Source organism: Petaurus breviceps, unplaced genomic scaffold (assembly GCF_028583685.1).
Source record: "Petaurus breviceps papuanus isolate PSGF00001 unplaced genomic scaffold, PetGlider_PUasm1.0 90845, whole genome shotgun sequence".
Taxonomy (NCBI): Eukaryota; Metazoa; Chordata; class Mammalia; order Diprotodontia; family Petauridae; genus Petaurus; species Petaurus breviceps.
The window spans coordinates 5,982,128-5,999,398 of NW_027187359.1; the positions used below are offsets into that span (position 1 = coordinate 5,982,128).

Sequence of the window (17,271 nt, forward strand, 5' to 3'; positions counted from 1 at the left end):
ACACACACACATACACACATTTATATTCCCTTCAACTATCCTTATACTGAGAAAAGTTTCATAAGTTACAATTATCGTTTTTCCATGCAGGAATGTAAGTAGTTCAACTTTGATAAATTCCTAATGATTTCTTTTCCCTGTTTACCTTCTCATGCTTCTCTTGCTTCTTGAATTTGAATGTCAAATTTTCTATTCGACTATGGTTTTTTTTCTTCAAGAATGCTTGCCCTGTTTTCCCCTGAAACATGACACTCAGTTTTGCTGGGTAGGTGACTCTTGGTTTTAATCCCAGCTCCTTTGACCTCTCTGGAACATCATATTCCAAGCCCTTCAATCGCTTAATGTAGAAGCTGCTGGAGCTTCTGTTATCCTGATTGTGTTTCCATAATATTAAAATTGTTTCTTCTTGGTTGCTTGTAATATTTTCTCCTTGATCTGGGAACTCCAGAACCTGGCTATAATATTCCTAGGAGTTTTCTTTTGGGGATCTTTTTCAAGAGGTAATAGGTGGATTCTTTCAATTTCTATTTTACCCCCTGGTTCTAAAATATCAGGGCAATTTTCCTTGAGAATTTCTTGAAGGATGATTTTTAGGTTCTTTTTTTTGATCATGGCTTTCAGGTAGTTCAACAATTTTTAAATTATCTCTCCTGGATCTATTTTCCAGGTCAGTGGTTTTTCCAATGAGATATTTCACACTGCCTTCTATTTTTTTCATTTATCTGGATCTGTTTTATTGTATCTTGATTTCTCATAAAGTCATTAGCTTCCATTTGCTCCAATCTAATTCTGAAGGAATGATTCTATTCAGTGAGCTTTTGAAATTCTTTCTACATCTGGCAAATGTGGCTTTTAAAGGCATTCTTCTCTTTTGCCATTTGAGTTATACTATTTTTTAAGGTGTTATTTTCTTCAGTCAGGTTGCTGATTCTCTTTTCATGATTTTCTGGCATCATTCTCATTTCTCTTCCCAGTTTTTCCTCCACTTCTCTTACTTGATTTTCAAAATCCTTCTTCAGCACCTCCATGGACTGTAAGCAGTTCATATTTTTCTTGGAAGCTTTTGGTGCAGGAGTTCTGACTTTGTTGTCTTCCTCCTGTTCCATGTTTTGATCCTTTTTATCCCCAAAAAAAGAATCTAAGGTTTAAGGTTTGATTGCTGTGCTTGCTTTTGCTTCCTTTGCTTGCTCATGTTGCCACTCAGTTACTTGACTTTTGAGCTCTTTGCCATAGTAGAACTCTGCTTCCAGAGAGGAAAGCTTTGTCCCAGATTGCTGGGGTTTTCGCAGCAGCTGCTGGAGCTATTAGTTGGGCACCCTCTCTACAGACACCACAAGCTCTGGCTCACTGGTCACACCTCAGGACTTCTACGCTAGACAGTGATCCAGATCCAAGCAGGTTAAAGCAAGAGCGATTTACCCTCTGAATGGTCACTTGGTCCCCCTACAATCTGCAGGCCAGGAGCTCTGATGCAGCCACATGGAGGCAGCCTCTGCCACTTCTCGCCCCAGGCACAGGGGCCGGACCACACCTCCTTCCTCCCTGAGTTCCAACAGAGTTCCACACTGACCTCTCACTTTGTCTTTAGCATGGGTTGATAATGCTGGAAACTGCCACAGCTGCTGGTGATCCACTCTCCTGAAGTCTGCTCTAGCCACTACTGGTCGGGGCCTCCCTGGGGCTAAAACCTGGGGCTCATGTGGGGCTAGGTTCAGCTCCCAGTGAGCTGCGATAGACCCTTCCTGTTTGCCTGCCACGCTGCCTTCAGCGGGAGATTTGTTTCTCTCTGTCACTTTGTGGGTTCTGTAGCTCCAAAATTTGTTTAGAGTCATATTTTATATATTATAGGAAGAGCTCACAAGAGTTTTCCTGCTTCTATGCCACCATCTAGCAAAAAAAAATTTTTTTTAATTTGTTTTTCCTTTTTTAGGGGAAGGAGATCAATTTCATCAAGCAAATTCTTGATGAGAAGTACTTTCTTATTTTTAAACTAATTATGTGAATTAATGTAAAACATTAAGCTATTATCATATACTCACTAATAATTTTGTGAGACCAGGGAAAGCACAATGCTGTGAAGACATGAAAATCAAGCCAGGTAAGTCCTGATTGGGGGGATGAGGGGAGGGGGGGAGGAAGAGACCAGCAAGGCTCTGGTATAAGAGTGTTCAAATTTTTCCTTATTTCATTTTTCTACTTTGGGGACCACCAATGCACTTTTTAAAAATTGCCAATAGTAAAATTTGAAGTCTAGGGAGTATCTAAAGTTCAATTCCTTGGGAGGGTGGGGTAGGTGAAATGGGACTATAAAAGATATGACCATAAATCACCATTTAATACCCATAAATCCCTGGTCTACAGAATAAGGACCTGTGCAATGGGACAAGTCACTCCTATCATTCAAAAAGAATTTACCAAGTACTTAATATGTACAAAGTACCTATGCTACTGTTTGGTAAAGATAGAAAGTTTTAATAACAAGCAGAATTCAAATTGAATATAAACTCCTTAATGTCAGAGATGGTCTTACTTTTTTATTTCTATCCCTAGTGACTAGTAAATTACCTGGCATACAGCAATTGTCTAATAGATATTTGCAGACTAACAAGGTCATCGCACTCAAAGAACTTAAAATCTTTTTTAACGAGAGTAATGGGACACAGGAGGCATCCCCTAGGCTACCCACAAATCTATTCAGTGAGGCAGAAGAATGAGGACTCTGGGTGGCTGGAAGGCAACTGCTGTTGCTAAAAAGGACAAATGGACAGAAAAGATCACTCATGTAATCCACACATTTTTATACATGTCTGTTTAAAAAAAATTCAAAAGCAACACAGTAGCCATTGTTTTCAATTACCTGCTAGAGCAACATATTCAGGGAAAAACATGTATAATTATATTAAGACTTATGTATGTATATTGTCTAATACTTTAATTTGCTATTTTGCCTTTAGACATTAGAGTCTATTCAATATAAAAGGGGATCTCCCCCAAACTTAACGTTGATAACTTATTAGTGTCAATTAGATAGAGTTTTCAAATAAAAATGAAACATTTCCTAGTAGCAGTTTAGTGCTCCAGTGAAACAATGGTTTTTAACAATTCAACTTCATGTTACTGGGCAACTTTATTACCAACTTACTAGCATGAATTAAGCCCATTTACTTTCAGTGAAACAATATTGATAAGGAAGGTTAAAATTGGCCATCTGTTCCTCCTCTCAAAGAAGCATCTTACAGGCAGACGTCTATCTGCCAATCTGATAAGAGCACCTGAACTCCTGCTATCTTGTTTATGAATTCAAGAGATAACACTTTTCTACCTTTAAAGTTCAAGTCCAGCTCCTCAGTATTTGCAAAAACTTCTAGAAAAGGTTTCTCTGACACTTACCTTCAGGGTATACACTCCCATTCTTCCAGGAACCTTGTAGAAAATCCCTTCTTCCCCTCTGGAGTTGGTGTGCAGCATCGCATTCAGACATGCAAGAGGAGATGTTCCACTGGGGGAAAGGAGGAAAAGGGAGAAAGAGGTAAAGATTAGATTCCATTCCAAGGATACTTTCATAATTTATTTTCAATTGGTCAATATGCATTCAAAGAAATAAATCTAAAACTATTTACAATCTTTTAAAATCCAATAATCTAGTCATTATTAATATAACAGATTCAGAAAGGAAGTCAATTTTCATAGCTGTATAGATATGAGCATTATATGCAAAATAAGATTTCCATAGTTAAATTGTTTTGATGCCTACATAGTACCTAAAGACAAACCTAGACAAAACTAATTTTTTTTAATATTAAGTCCTAATATGTTTGCTAATCTTCTTTATTCAACACAAATATTTTTAAAACTTATATGTACAAGTAATCACATTCTGTGCTGTCAGCATACTGCTCCTTTGATCGTCTCTACTTACCTTTACTCTCTCTCTTCTCTTGGTTGCTTCCCTGCTGCCTACAAACATGTCACTAGCTATCATTCTCTATCTCTCCTCTCTTTTGTGGCCAAATTACTTAAGAAAGCCATCTACAATAGGTACCTTCACTTCCCTTCCTTTCTCACTCTATTTTTAAGTATACATTTTGGTTTCTAATTCCATCATTCAACCAAAACTACTTTCTCCAACATTACCAATGATCTCTTACTTGGCAAATCTAATTGTCTTTTCTCAGACTTCATCTATCTTAACCTTTATTCAGCCTCTGACACAGTTGATCAGTTTTTATTTATTCTCATAAGATCCAATGGACTCAGTGATCATTTCTATGCTGCAGATTCTCACCTTCACTTATCATTAACCTCTATGTTCATCTCCAGTCTCAGATTTCCAAATTCCCTAACATCTCAAATTGGGTATCCCACAGACAATTTAAACAACATAACCCAAAGACATCCCAATATGGCCAACAAACCTCCTCTTCCTATTCAGGATTATCACTATCTTCCTCATCACCCAGACACCAAACAAGACGTCATCCTCAGCTCCCTCTCACACCCACACCTTCATATCCAATATGTTGCCAAGGAGTGATTTTTACCTTCAAAGAATCTCACTTATACTCCCCCCTCTTCTTCCATCCATCTCCCTGGTATAGGTTCTTCTCACCTTAGGTGCCTGGTCTATTGCCTTCTAGTTGGGTTCTTTGCCTCAGGTTTCTTCTCACTCCAGCCCATCCTCATTAAACCTGGATTAATGCAACATCTTTCTGTGTTTGATCTCCCTGCCTCAAGCTTTTCCCTACTCCATTCCATCTCTACTCAATGTAATTTTCCCAAAGCACAGCTCTGACCTTGTCATTCTCTTCTTCTTCCCTCTGCCTCCCCATCCATATCATCTCCAGACTCAAATATAAAATCCTGTTTGGCATTCTAAGCCCTTCATAACCAGTCCCCACCCCACATTTTCAGTCTTATTAAAACTTATACACACGCCCACCACCCATCCCAAGTACTCTGCATTTAGATGACACCAGCCTTCTTGTTATTCCTTGTACAAGACACTTTATCCCAGGTCTCTGCATTTTCACTAGCTATCATTCATACCTTATGATGGAATGATTTCTGTCATCTCTACCCTTTTTGACTTCTTTCAAGTCTCAGCTAAAATTATACTTTCTACAGAAAGTCTTTGCTGATTATCCCCAACTTGATCCTGTATATAGCTTTTCTATAAATAACTGTTTGCATGTTGTCTCCTCTACTACACTGTAAGCTCCTCAATAGCAGGACTATCTTTTGCCATTCTTTGCAACCCAAGCTCTTAGCACAGTGCCTAGCACATAGTAGGTGCTTATTGTTTATTTGCTGATAAAAAAAACCATCTCAAAAATGTTTTAGTAAAGGAAACAGTAGTCTACAGCTGCATCAAACAAGCTAACCATTTTCCTCACCTAACTTTATTAAGGCTACCATAAAACCACTTTCTATGCCTATCAAGCTTTCTTATTTAAATCGCTTCTTGAAAAATGTTTTATGGTTGAGATATGAGTTGTCTCCTTCCCACTCCCCAAAATTAGTGCTAAGGAACTCTTGTTAAAGTGGTTTGCATCTGACTCAAGATGTGAGCTGGATGCTAAGCAATAATAAAAGAAGAAAAGTACCATTTTCAAATACTGAATACCTGTACAATTGCATGCATGAAAGAGGATCCCTAAATTTTCATAGCATAATGAAAGAACATATGATTTACAGTGTGATGACCTGAGTTGAAATCTTGTTCTGATATCTTACTGAGTGACCCTTAGCAAGTAACTTAAATTTTATTTGCTTCAGTTTCCTTGTTAGAAGATTGAATTAAATGACCTATAAGGTCCCTTTAACTTCTAAAACTCTCTAATTCCTTATTTGGGTTTTGACAGAGAAACCCTTGCAAATAGATGAGGTGCAACAATAACAATGGATTGCATTTATATAAAGAACTTCAAGTAAAAAGCAGTGGAAATGTGTATCCTTATTTGATTTTTACAACACTGCGACTAGGTATTTTTAATTATTATTGCTCCCATTTTACTGAAAACAGAGGTTCTGAAAAATTCAATGACTTGCAAAGATCATGTGACAAATAAAGGACAGAGGCAGGACACAAAGCTAAGTTTTCCAATCCAAGTTCACAGCACTCTGAACCCCAATTCTGGGTGTCTGCCCACAACCATCTCTCTTGAGATTCTGTCATCTGTGCTCAGAAGAGAACAAGCAAAAACAGATGAGAAGCCTGAACTTCAAAGTAGCCAGTTGTTCCAACAGCAAAGAAAATATGCCAATTTTCTTCCTAATAAGAGTATCACCTACTGCTAATAATAATTATTAAAACTTTTCTCCTGAAAGTTTAGAGGATAAAATACTTACTAGAAAAGGAAAACTAAAAACAACAGAACTACTGGTTGGCACTTGTTTCCCTTAAAATTTGATAAATGCCTTCTAAAAATAAAGTTTAGTAATACTGAGGAGCAACTGCTAGGGTGAAGTAGATAGCTAGGCCTGGAGTCAGTAAAATTCATCTTCCTGAATTCAAATCTGTCCTCAGACATTTACTGGCTATGTGACTCTGGACAAGTCACTTAACTGTTTGCCTCAGTTCCTCATCTGTAAAATGAGCTGGGAGAAGGAAATGGCAAACCATTCCAATATCTTTGCCAAAAAGCAAAACCAAAAACCAACAAATGTAGTTACAAAGAGTCAGACATAAATGAAATGACTGAAGAAAAAATAATACCATTGAGTATGCCTTCTACATGGCAGTAACTTGTTGTTCATTAAGTCAAGGGAAACTAAAGAGAAAATCTGATTTGGGAAGCTACCTAAGAAGTTAGTACCTCAGAAAGGGATTTGAGCATCTGGACAACTACTTAAGATAGAACCAACTGATCTTCAGAGTTTCTTAAATTTTTTCCACTTGTGACCCTTTCAGTCAAGACCCACAGTTTAAGATATAAATAACATAATAATAGTTTGAGAAACAGATGAAAATTCTCACATTCCAAAGGAGGCCTTTCCTGATCCTACTTAAATTCTAATGCCTTCCCTCTGTTGATTTCTCTCCAATTTACTCTGTCTACACCTTGCTTACATGTTTTCTCCCCCATTAGACTGAGAGCTCCTTGAGGGCAATGACTATGTTTTGCCTTTGTTTATAAACTCAGAATTTAGCACAGTGTCCAGCACATAGTAGGCACTTATTAAATGCTTACTGATAGACTGGTAAGGATGGTCCTTCAATTATTAAAACATCTTCTAGATCTCTCTGTCTCTCTCTGCCAAAGCAGATAAGTTAAAAATTTCTTGACTTGCCTTAATAAAAATTTAATCTTTCAAAAGGAGGGAAAGTATGAGAGAAAATTCTCAAAGCAGATTTGATTCTGACTATTAGAGAATTGGATGCTGGAATAACAATGACGAGAACTTAGGGGAACAAAGCCCATCCCCATCTAGAGTTTGTGATAGAAAAGAAAGTCGTGTATAGTCTAATATGTATCTGTGATTTTGAAAATGCAATTATCAAAGAGCAGAAGTTTTTAATCCAGGTTCTTCAGACCACTTCTTGGTGGGGAGAGGAGGTCTATGAACTTGGATGAACCCCCTCCCCCAAATTATATCTTTATTTTCACTAACCTCTAACTGAAATACAGCATTTTCATTCATTGTGAAATTACAAAAATAGATAGACGACAACATTATTTTGAAAAAGGGTGCCTAGGCTTCACTAGCAAAAAGAAACCATCTCTCTCTCTCACACACACACACACACACACACACACACTAAGAAAAGAACCTCTGGTTTCAAAGAAAGATGAGTAGTATACTATGGTGAAAAAAAAAACATTTAAAGAGAAGTCAGCATAGGAAAGATAAGAAATCTTTTAAAATGAAACCTTAAGACAAAAAGGTAAAGCATCCCAATGAAAAGTGAAATTAGGTGCTCGCTCATCTTCCTGCTTTGAATACTTGAAGCATTTATAGCCTTTATGACACAATTTAGTTCTCAACTATGTGTCAGTCTTATCTTAAACAAACTGAAATGTTAGACTAGATATACCTGACTGACATCATCATTATAAAAATAATAAGCAAAATCATAAGAGTACATATTTTTTTGAAGGGAAAAAATAAGGAAAGAGAAAAATAGATAAGAATTTGGCCTTGGAAAATTCATTGTTAGAATGCAGTTAAGGATGGAGAGTCAGAACAATCAGAACAGAAGAGTGCAATATTATGGAAAGAGAATTTCCAGAAGGGAAGTCATTAGAAAACAAAAAAGTCTGTCAAGCAGTAACCAAAAATAGGAAGCCCTCCCAGTGGGCTAGGTCCACATTATGGTACTTCTCGTAAAACTACCATATGTAATAGGAATGTAAATTTGGAAGATCTTCCCTGCCCCTAGGCTAAAGTGCACCTGAAGCCTGGGGTGGGAGGCTTGTTTTTCAGTAGATACTTTTTGATTGGCCAGTGAGTCAATAAGGTTGTTACATTCTCTGAGCCAGGAGAAGGCTATATAAGCCCTGATGTGTAGCTTTGTTTTGGGGCTCACTTTGAGAAGTGTTCTGTGATTTGATGTGGATTCTGGGAAGCCGTTGTCCAGAGCCCCCTGGCTTTGAAAAACCCAGATGTTGATTTGGTATGGATGTAATGGTTGGACAGTTTGGAAATCTGTCTACTTGATCTGTTTCTCTGACTTGATAATTCTGTCTGTGTATTCTGAAGTTCAGGATGCTGACCTTTTTCCCCTGAGCAAGGTAAACGATATATGTCTGACTGATTAAAGTAAGCCTGTTAACCCATTTTGAGTTGCTTTCCTTTATCAAAGCAGATGCAAGAACCTGTGTTGGCAGCAAACCCTGAGGACGCTTGGGGTGCTTGCTGCTACACCATAAGAGCAGAAACAAAAGAGTACAGCATAGGAACAATACATATTACATACTGGACATAATTGTATAATTTTTTTGGAAAGTAAGTCAAAAGACGGGGTGGCTAGGTGGTATGGTGAATAGAGCCCTGGAGTCAGGAGGACCTGAGTTCAAATCTGGCCTCAGACACTTAACACAAAAACTAGCCCTGTGACCCTGGGCAAGTCACTTAACCCCAATTGTCCTCTAAAAAGCAAAAACAAAAAAAGAAAAAGAAAAAAAGTAAGTCAAAAAAGATAAGGGACATAGAAAGAAACAGAATAACGGGCATTTATTAAGTGCTTACTACAAAAATTCACAGTCCCTGCCCTCTAGCTTATATTCTAAATGGAAAGAAATAGTGTCAGATCATAAGATAAACAGAATATATGAAAATTAATCTTAGCGGGGAATGGTATAGTAAGTAGCAGGTAAGGATCAGGGAAGGCTTCCTAAGAAAGGCAGTGCTTATGTTAAATCTGAAAGGAGTTCAGAGATTCTTCTAGGAATCAGAGGTGGGGAAAAAAGTATTTCAAGAATAGGGAACAGTCAGTGCAAAAGCATGCAGTACAGAGGTAAAGCAGAAGTGGCAACAAAGGAAAAGGATCAAGCTGGATCAAGAGATGTAAACTCCTGACAAAGAACTTTGTAACTCATCCTGGAGATAACAGGGAGCCATTAGGACAAGTACATAGGGAAAACAAAGAGATGGAGATGGAGATGGAGATAGAGAGAGAGAGAGAGAGAGAGAGAGAGAGAGAGAGAGAGAGAGAGAGAGAGAGAGAGAGAGAGAGAGAGAGAGAGAGAGAGAGAGAGAGAGAGAGAGAGAGAGAGAGAGAGAGCGCATGAAGGCAAAGGCAAATGGAGAAGATGGAAAAGGACGGGATCAAGGGTATGTGTAGAGCGGTTGATAAACCCCTTCATCTGTCATGAAGACAAGGATTATCTCTTCATGTGAGAGCCAAGTAAAGAAAGAGATAGGGAAATACAGCTGAATGAGTTGAAGTAAAGAAGAGCTCTTGATGAATAGTCTCAATTTTTTCAGTGAAGCATGAAGTGCTCAGAAGAGAAAACAGGGAGAAGTTGGAAGAGAGAAGAAAAGGTTTCAAATAATTTTGAAATAGGGAACCAGTTAATGGAGTATCAGGATTACTTGCTGTTGTGAAGGCTCAATTGAGATTAGCTAATAAGCATAGTAATCTAACACATGTATTAAAATAACTGATATTAACAATGCTGTGGTAGTATTATTATCCCCACTTCATACATGATGGTGACTTTCGTATGGTCACATAGCTACTAAACATCTGAAACAAGTGGAGGATGAACTCACTAGGAGAAGAAACTAGAAATGAAAGCAGGTAAGGTGGTTTTGGTATGAGAGAAGAGGAATATGTAATTAAAGATAATTCATATTTATATAACTTTTCAGTAATACAGCACTCTGAAAGTAATACCAGAGATGTTGCTATGCCTTGTTATAAAGTGGTCTAGAGTGAGACCAAGTAGTTATATGATTGATGAAGAATAGAAAAAAAAAATGGTTCTTAAGTCACAGAACCATCTTAAGATCAAAGACAGAAGCAGAAAAAAGGACCTCAGAGATTCTAGTTCAATCCCTTGCACTTTACAAATGAGGAAACTAAAACCAAAAAAATTAAGTGAATTGCCCATGGGTGATCCAAGAAATAAGAAATCAAGTAAGGATTCAAATTCAATTCCTCTAACTCTAAAGCTAGAGCTTTTTCCACCTAGATCTAACTCCTAAACACAGTTATTTATGTGAAAAGTGAGCAGAAGGAGGAGAAAGGGGAAGGGGAGAACCCAAGCACTAAATCTGAAAAACAAAACTGAGTCAAATGATGAAGCCACCATTCAAAGCCAAACCTTTAAAAAGAATGTATAAAATTCCAAATTTTAAGACTTCCTGGTAGGAATTTATAACCATGTCTATATATCTAGATCTATATTTGACTTTTGCAGAAATTTATGATTTCAGTTTGGTCCAAAGCTTCAAACAGGGTTTAGGAACATCACTTCAGGTTGCTGAAGTCTTTCTGGAAGCAGTTCTATCCATCTGAGACTTTTGCCACTGAAATAATGCCAGCTATGAGTGTTCTCATATTGAAAGCTTTACTGTACTTTCGCCCGACTTTGTTGATACTTCAATAGATGTCATCTCGCTGGACAGGTATCCCCTGTAATGATGTAGATTCAACTCATACAAACCTCAACCTATACAACTGAATATCCACTTCAGTAGCATCTTCATTCTCTTCCCCACCCCCACCTTCCAGTGCTTGGGGTAAGAGTCTAGATTGCTGTATTGTTTTATAAATTTGTTAAATCACAAATTCTATTTCCTTATTATTCTGGACAAGAATTGTTAAGGCAAAGATAAAGATAATAATAATCTGTACCATCAGAGGGAGAATTTATGTGGAAGAGATCATTTGAAGAGATGCTCCTTGATATAATTATTCTAAAATTCAGCAGTATTATTGATAGGAAATCACCACACAAATAGTTTAAATGTACTATAAATTTTCATGACCAGGGGGTAAAAGTAGGGCACCTTGAAAAAGTTGTCTGGTTCTACTGGTCAGTTTCCTCATCTGTAAAATGGAGAAGATAACAGCACCTACATCATAGGATTATTGTGGGGAACAAATAAGATAAAATATGGGCAAGGTAAAAAAGTGACAAACCTGGCCCTCAGAGAGTGGAGGGGAAACCCATGTTACATATGCAAAGTGGTTTACAAATCTTAAAGCCACTATATAAATGCTAGCTATTAATATTCTGCTAGAAAGCCAAATTGAGAATTCTAAAGAAATCTTTGCTCATGTAGATGAAGTATCATTAAAAAAGAGAAAGATAAAAAATAACTGTAGAGGAACAAGAGGGAAAAAGTACCAGTTTCAATGAGACAGTAATTTTGTTACCCAGGTAACCATATCTAGAATAGAAGGTGAGAAAGAAAGTCTTAAGCATACCAAGGAAAAGGAGCCATGTGTCATTTCTTCAACAAGAAATATAGGAAAAAGGTGATTTATGGCCTTACCTAAAATCAGTTATTTATTGGGAGATGCCTAGTAGCAAAGAAAATGTCAATATGCAAGGAGAAAGGGCCTGAGGGACTTTTGACACCAAAGATCCTCTACATTTCCTGGTCCTTTAAAAGATGAAGTGAAATTAATATGTATTTTTATTAATCATTTTAATAAAAGTATATTATTTTGTAGAAAAGTAGTATTTTATCTCTTAGAGCTATCAGTAGCTTATGCCTGGGATGCAGAGACTATACTACTTAAAACATATCTAACCACCCACTGGGTGACAACCCAATTTCAGACATATTTCTTGGAAACAACAAGAGGGTAGGCCATTAACAGCAACCTTACAAGTTTTGTAAAGACTTACACAGTGTAAAGGAGTGAGAGATGTCTAGTTACCTCTGTTGAAACCACAAATATAAGCTGATGCCATAAAAATTCAACATGGCACAAAGTACTAGGGCACAAAGAAAAGAATCTGTCATAATACCTACCCTGAATGAACTTAAAATCTAAAAAAGGCCAAAATACAAATAAACAAACAACTATCAGATAAATTAAAATAAATATAGAAAAAGATCCAAAGCAAGTACTATGAGTAATCTGAGGAAAGAGAGATTTCTTTAGGGAACAACATTTCATGAAGTAAACTGACGCTGAGCAGGAACCTGAAGAGCGGGTTTTAGCAGATGACAAGGCAAAAATTCATTTTAGGGATGAAGGATGATTAAAGATTAGAGAGGGCAGGAAGAAAGGTAGTAATACAGTTTAGCTAAAATATAGGAAAATTTGAAGATAATATGAAATATTATGAAATAAGGCTAGATTATAAATACCCTTGAATGCCATGCTGAGAAATTTTTACTACATTTGGTAAGCTGTTGGTAATAACTGAAAAGTTATTTCTGGCAAAGGACTAACATGATCAGATTGCTGCGTCATAAAGATCAGTTTAGGAGAAGTGTGATGCTCATATTGAAATGAGCAGAGAATGTAAACAGACCATTTGTGTGGTTCTTACAAAAGTTCATCATGTCAACCAGTCAGTCAATAAATATTTATTAAGCACCTACAATGTAAGGCATTGTGCTAAGCACTGGGAAAGGTAAAGGAAAATTCGTCCTCTCAAAAAGCTAACAGTCCAAAGGAGGGCACAACAAATTGGAAATAATCAATAGAGAACAGGAACTAAAATTAAGGGTGACTGGGAAAGGCTTCCTGTAGAAGATGGAATTTTTAACTAAGATTTGAAGGAAGCCAAAGATAAGGAGAGAACATATTCTACATGGGAGGTGAGGGGGTAGGTAGGCAGGGCACAGAGACCATAGCCAGTGAAAATGCCAGTCCACAGATGAAGTATCTTTTTCATGGAACATCAAGAGATCCAGAATCACTGGATCATTTGTGGCTAAGGATAGAGAACGTATGACAAGACTGGAAAGTTGGAAGGAGGCAGAGAGGTAAAGTAGGTAATGAAGAGTTTTAAATGTCAAACAGGATATATAATCAGAATCTGGACAGCAGTGGTGGAAGTACTTAAATTTATTGGACTATCAATAAAATATGGGCAAAGAAACACTATTTATGAGTGCATCTTAGATTCCACAAACTTCTCAAGCAAGAGCTCGTTCCTTAAAAAAAAAAAAAAAAAAAACAAATCAAGGCTCAGTGTGTACTCTGAACCAGTCATCCTTATCACAATAATGCAGACAACACACTTCAAATTCTGCTTCATATCCATCAATGCTTTGATTTTTCCCATCGAAAGAATACAAACTTCTTTAAAGCAGGCTTTGTTTCCTATTTGTTCCAGTATCCTCAGTGCCTAGAAACACTTCCTTCCACATACATTAAGTAGATAAAAATGTTTATTGAGCCAAGTCTTCCATTTTCATCAATGTACTCTGAACAACACCAAGATGAAATACTATCTTCTCTTAACAGACCTGATGGACTCAGGATGCAGATTATGTCTCAATCTTTTTTGGGCATGGCAAATGTGGGAGTTTATTTTTCTAGGCTATATATATTTTTTGTATAATGGTTTTGTTGTTCTTTTTACTCATGGAAAGGGGAAGATGAAAAAAGAGGGCAGATTTCTTTTCAGTGAATTTCCTTTCATTTGAAAAAAAAATTTAAGTGTAAAAATATTGAAAACACCATTGTTCCCCTCCCAACCACTTTCTTGCAGAACCCCTGACTTCCTTTAGTCAGTTCAAATGGCCATCTTCTACTACTTTCCTCTCTAACATTACTTCTATCTACTCTGTACTTATCTTATATTTAGTGATTTATGGATATGTTTTCTTCCCCATTAGAATGAAAACTTACTGAGCGCAAGAACTATTTTTGCTTTACTACAATTTTTATAAATCTCTCTGAAAGCTAGTCTAACATGAACTCTGAAGACAAATAATGTAAAGGACTGAGATCTGAGCAGGATTTCATCAATTTTCAGGGCAATAAGATAACAGTAAAACCAAGATAATTTCTTACTTTGGTTTTCCTTCTCATTCCAAACTTTGGTCATTGCTTTTAACTTTATTCTTGCTATATCTTGAATCATTCTTTTTTCAACTCTCTTTTTTTACCATATGTAACATGGCAATGGTCAATTCTAAATAACTTTCAAATTACATCTTTTTAAGAGCACCAAAAGAAGATCATACATTATGCTAACCTGTCATTAAAAATTAAGTTTGTTAAAAACTTATGCTGTCAACATAATCAAGTTATTAATTTAACATGACAAAAAATAGCATTTGTAGCCCTCTTTGAGTTCTTTACCTAAATCACCTAATTCCTGCACTCAGCTCCAGATCCCCCTTTCTTCAGTTTCTAAGCTTGTTCCATTAGATCCTCTCATCTTCCATCATCCTTTACCAAATGACTAGTTCCTTATCACTTTCAAACATGACCAAGTTTCCCAAGTCTTAATTTTTTGTTAAATTCTCTATCATTTCTCCCAAATTTAATTTTTAAAAAAATCCTGGGGAGCGGCCAAGTAGCACAGTGAGTAAGAGCACTGGCCCCAGAGTCGAGATGACCTGGGATCGAATCGAGCTCAGACACTTAGCACCCACCCAGAAACACCTGGCCATGTAACCTTGACCAAGTTACTTAACCCCAATTGCTTTAAAATAAAAATCCTCTATCTCTTCTTATAGTCAAATTCCTAAAAAGGATGGTCTACACAGAGTTGCCTCCATTTTCTCATCTTCGAAGCCCAGGCTTCTCCTCCAAAGTATGGCAGTCAATACTAACATCAAGTCAAAAGTCAGGAAGGCTAGAAGAAAGGGCAAACAAAAAAAGAATCCCACCATAATAAAACTATTTTGTTGGCAGAGAAGCTCAAGGCACTTAACCCCCAAAGGAAAAATGACTTCAAAACTTCTACAAGCAAAACCTCAGAATAAAATATAGTTTGGGCACAAACTCAATTAGAACTTGAAATGAAGCAAGAGTTTAAAAGGAGAGTTTTTTTTAAAGAAATCATCTGAAGAAATATTGAAAAATAAATAAGAGCCATAAAAGAAAATATTGGAAAGGCAATTAATAGCTTGGCACAAGAGCCATGAAACTCCGCTCAAGTAACAAATCCCCTGAAAATACAAATGGACCAGAGAGAAGCCAATAAAACTCCATGAGGCAAAAAGAAATTTTTAAAAAGTCAAAAACTGAAACTACAAAAGAAAATGTAGGGTTATTTCATAACAAAAACAACTAACCTGGAAAACAGATTGGGGGGAGGAGATGATCAAGAATCACTGGACTATCTGAACATCATGACCTTTAAAAAGAGCCTAGACATAATTTCTCAAGAAATCTTAATACTGCTAGATCTCTCAGAAGCACATAGCAAAGTGGAAAAAGAATCCGCCAGTCACAGTTCCTGGAAGAAACCCCAAAATGATCATAGCCAAAATTCAGAGATTCCAGGTCAAAGAAAAAATGCTGCAAAAGGCAAGAATTCAAGTACTGAGGAGCCACAGTCAGAATCACACATGATTTAGCAGCCATCAATATAAAGGAGCAGAGAATTTGGAAAACAGTACTGGAGAAGGCAAAGGATATGGGCTTACAGCCAAGAATAATTTACCTAGGGAAACTGAATATAATGCTACACAAGATAAAATGGACCTTTAATGACAGAAGACTTCCAAGCATTCCAGATGAAAAGATCAGATTAGGCAAAGCCTGGGAGTAGTTTTATTAAGTCTTCATCATCTTAAGAGAATGAAATAAAAGAGGAAGAAGAATATGGAGAATGCGGAGAGGTTACAGAAAATTACCTCACAAAATCAGGGTGCACAAATAGACATCTAAATAAACAAAGAGGAGTGTGTAGGAAGGAGCAGCTGACACTTCAATTTCACTCATTTGAACTGCTCAAAAGAAAGAATACAAATACAGAGTTGGATATAGAAATATGTTTATGTACTCACATAGGAAGCAAAAAAGAGAGGGGTGGAGGAGGAATTAGAAGGTAGATTAAGGGAAGGATTGACCTTTTTTTAAAAATAAATTTATTTATTTTTTAGTTTTCAACACTCATTTCCACAAGATTTTGAGTTACAGATTTTCTCCCCATCTCTCCCCTACCTCCCACTCCAAGATAGCAAGCATACTGAATACCCCTTCCCCCAATCTGTTCTCTCTTATATCCTTCCTCACTCCCCGCCCCCTTACTTTCTTGTAGGGCAAGATGGATTTCTATACCCCAGTGCCTGTATATCTTATTTCCCAGTTGCATGTAAAAAACAATTTTTAACATTTGTTTTTAAAAGTTTGATTTCCAGATTCTTTCTGTTCTTCCCTCCTCACCCACCCCCACTGGGAAGAAAAGCAATTCAATATGGGTTGTACATGTGTAGTTATGCAAAATAATTCCATAGTAGTTATACTGTGAAAGTGTAACTATATTTCCCTCCATCCTATCCCGGCCCCCCATTTATTTTATTTTCTCCTTTAACCCTGTCCCTTGTCAAAAGTGTTTGCTTCTAACTACCCTCCCTTCTATCATCTGCCCTCTTATCCCCTTCCCCCTTACTTTCCTATAGGGTAAAATACCCAATTGAACGTATATGTTATTTCCTCCTTAAGCCAAATCCAGTAAGAGTAAGGTTAACTCATTACCCTTCACCTTTCTGCTCTTCCCCTCCATTGTGACAGTTATCTCTTGCCTCTTTTATGTGAGATAATATACCCTCTCCCTTTCTCTTCCCAATATATTCCTCTCTCACCTCTTAATTTTATTTAGATATCATCCCTTCATGTTCATCTCATCCTGTGCCCTGTGTATGTATACATATACATACAAAGAAACATACATT

The 17,271-nt window shown here is 36.9% G+C and overlaps 1 protein-coding gene across 2 annotated transcripts in view; it reads right to left on the reverse strand.

Moving 5' to 3' along the window:
* The window catches only part of ASXL2 (ASXL transcriptional regulator 2), a 178,202-nt gene that overhangs the window by 88,836 nt on the left and 72,095 nt on the right, over window positions 1–17,271 (reverse strand). Inside the window, exon 3 of one of the 2 annotated variants that reach the window (XM_069072009.1) lies at window positions 3,391–3,499. In XM_069072009.1, coding sequence (XP_068928110.1) covers window positions 3,391–3,499 — 109 coding nt within the window. Of the gene's footprint in view, window positions 1–145; window positions 3,334–3,390; window positions 3,500–17,271 lie in introns of those variants that run through there. The other variant, XM_069072010.1, reaches the window with a different exon arrangement.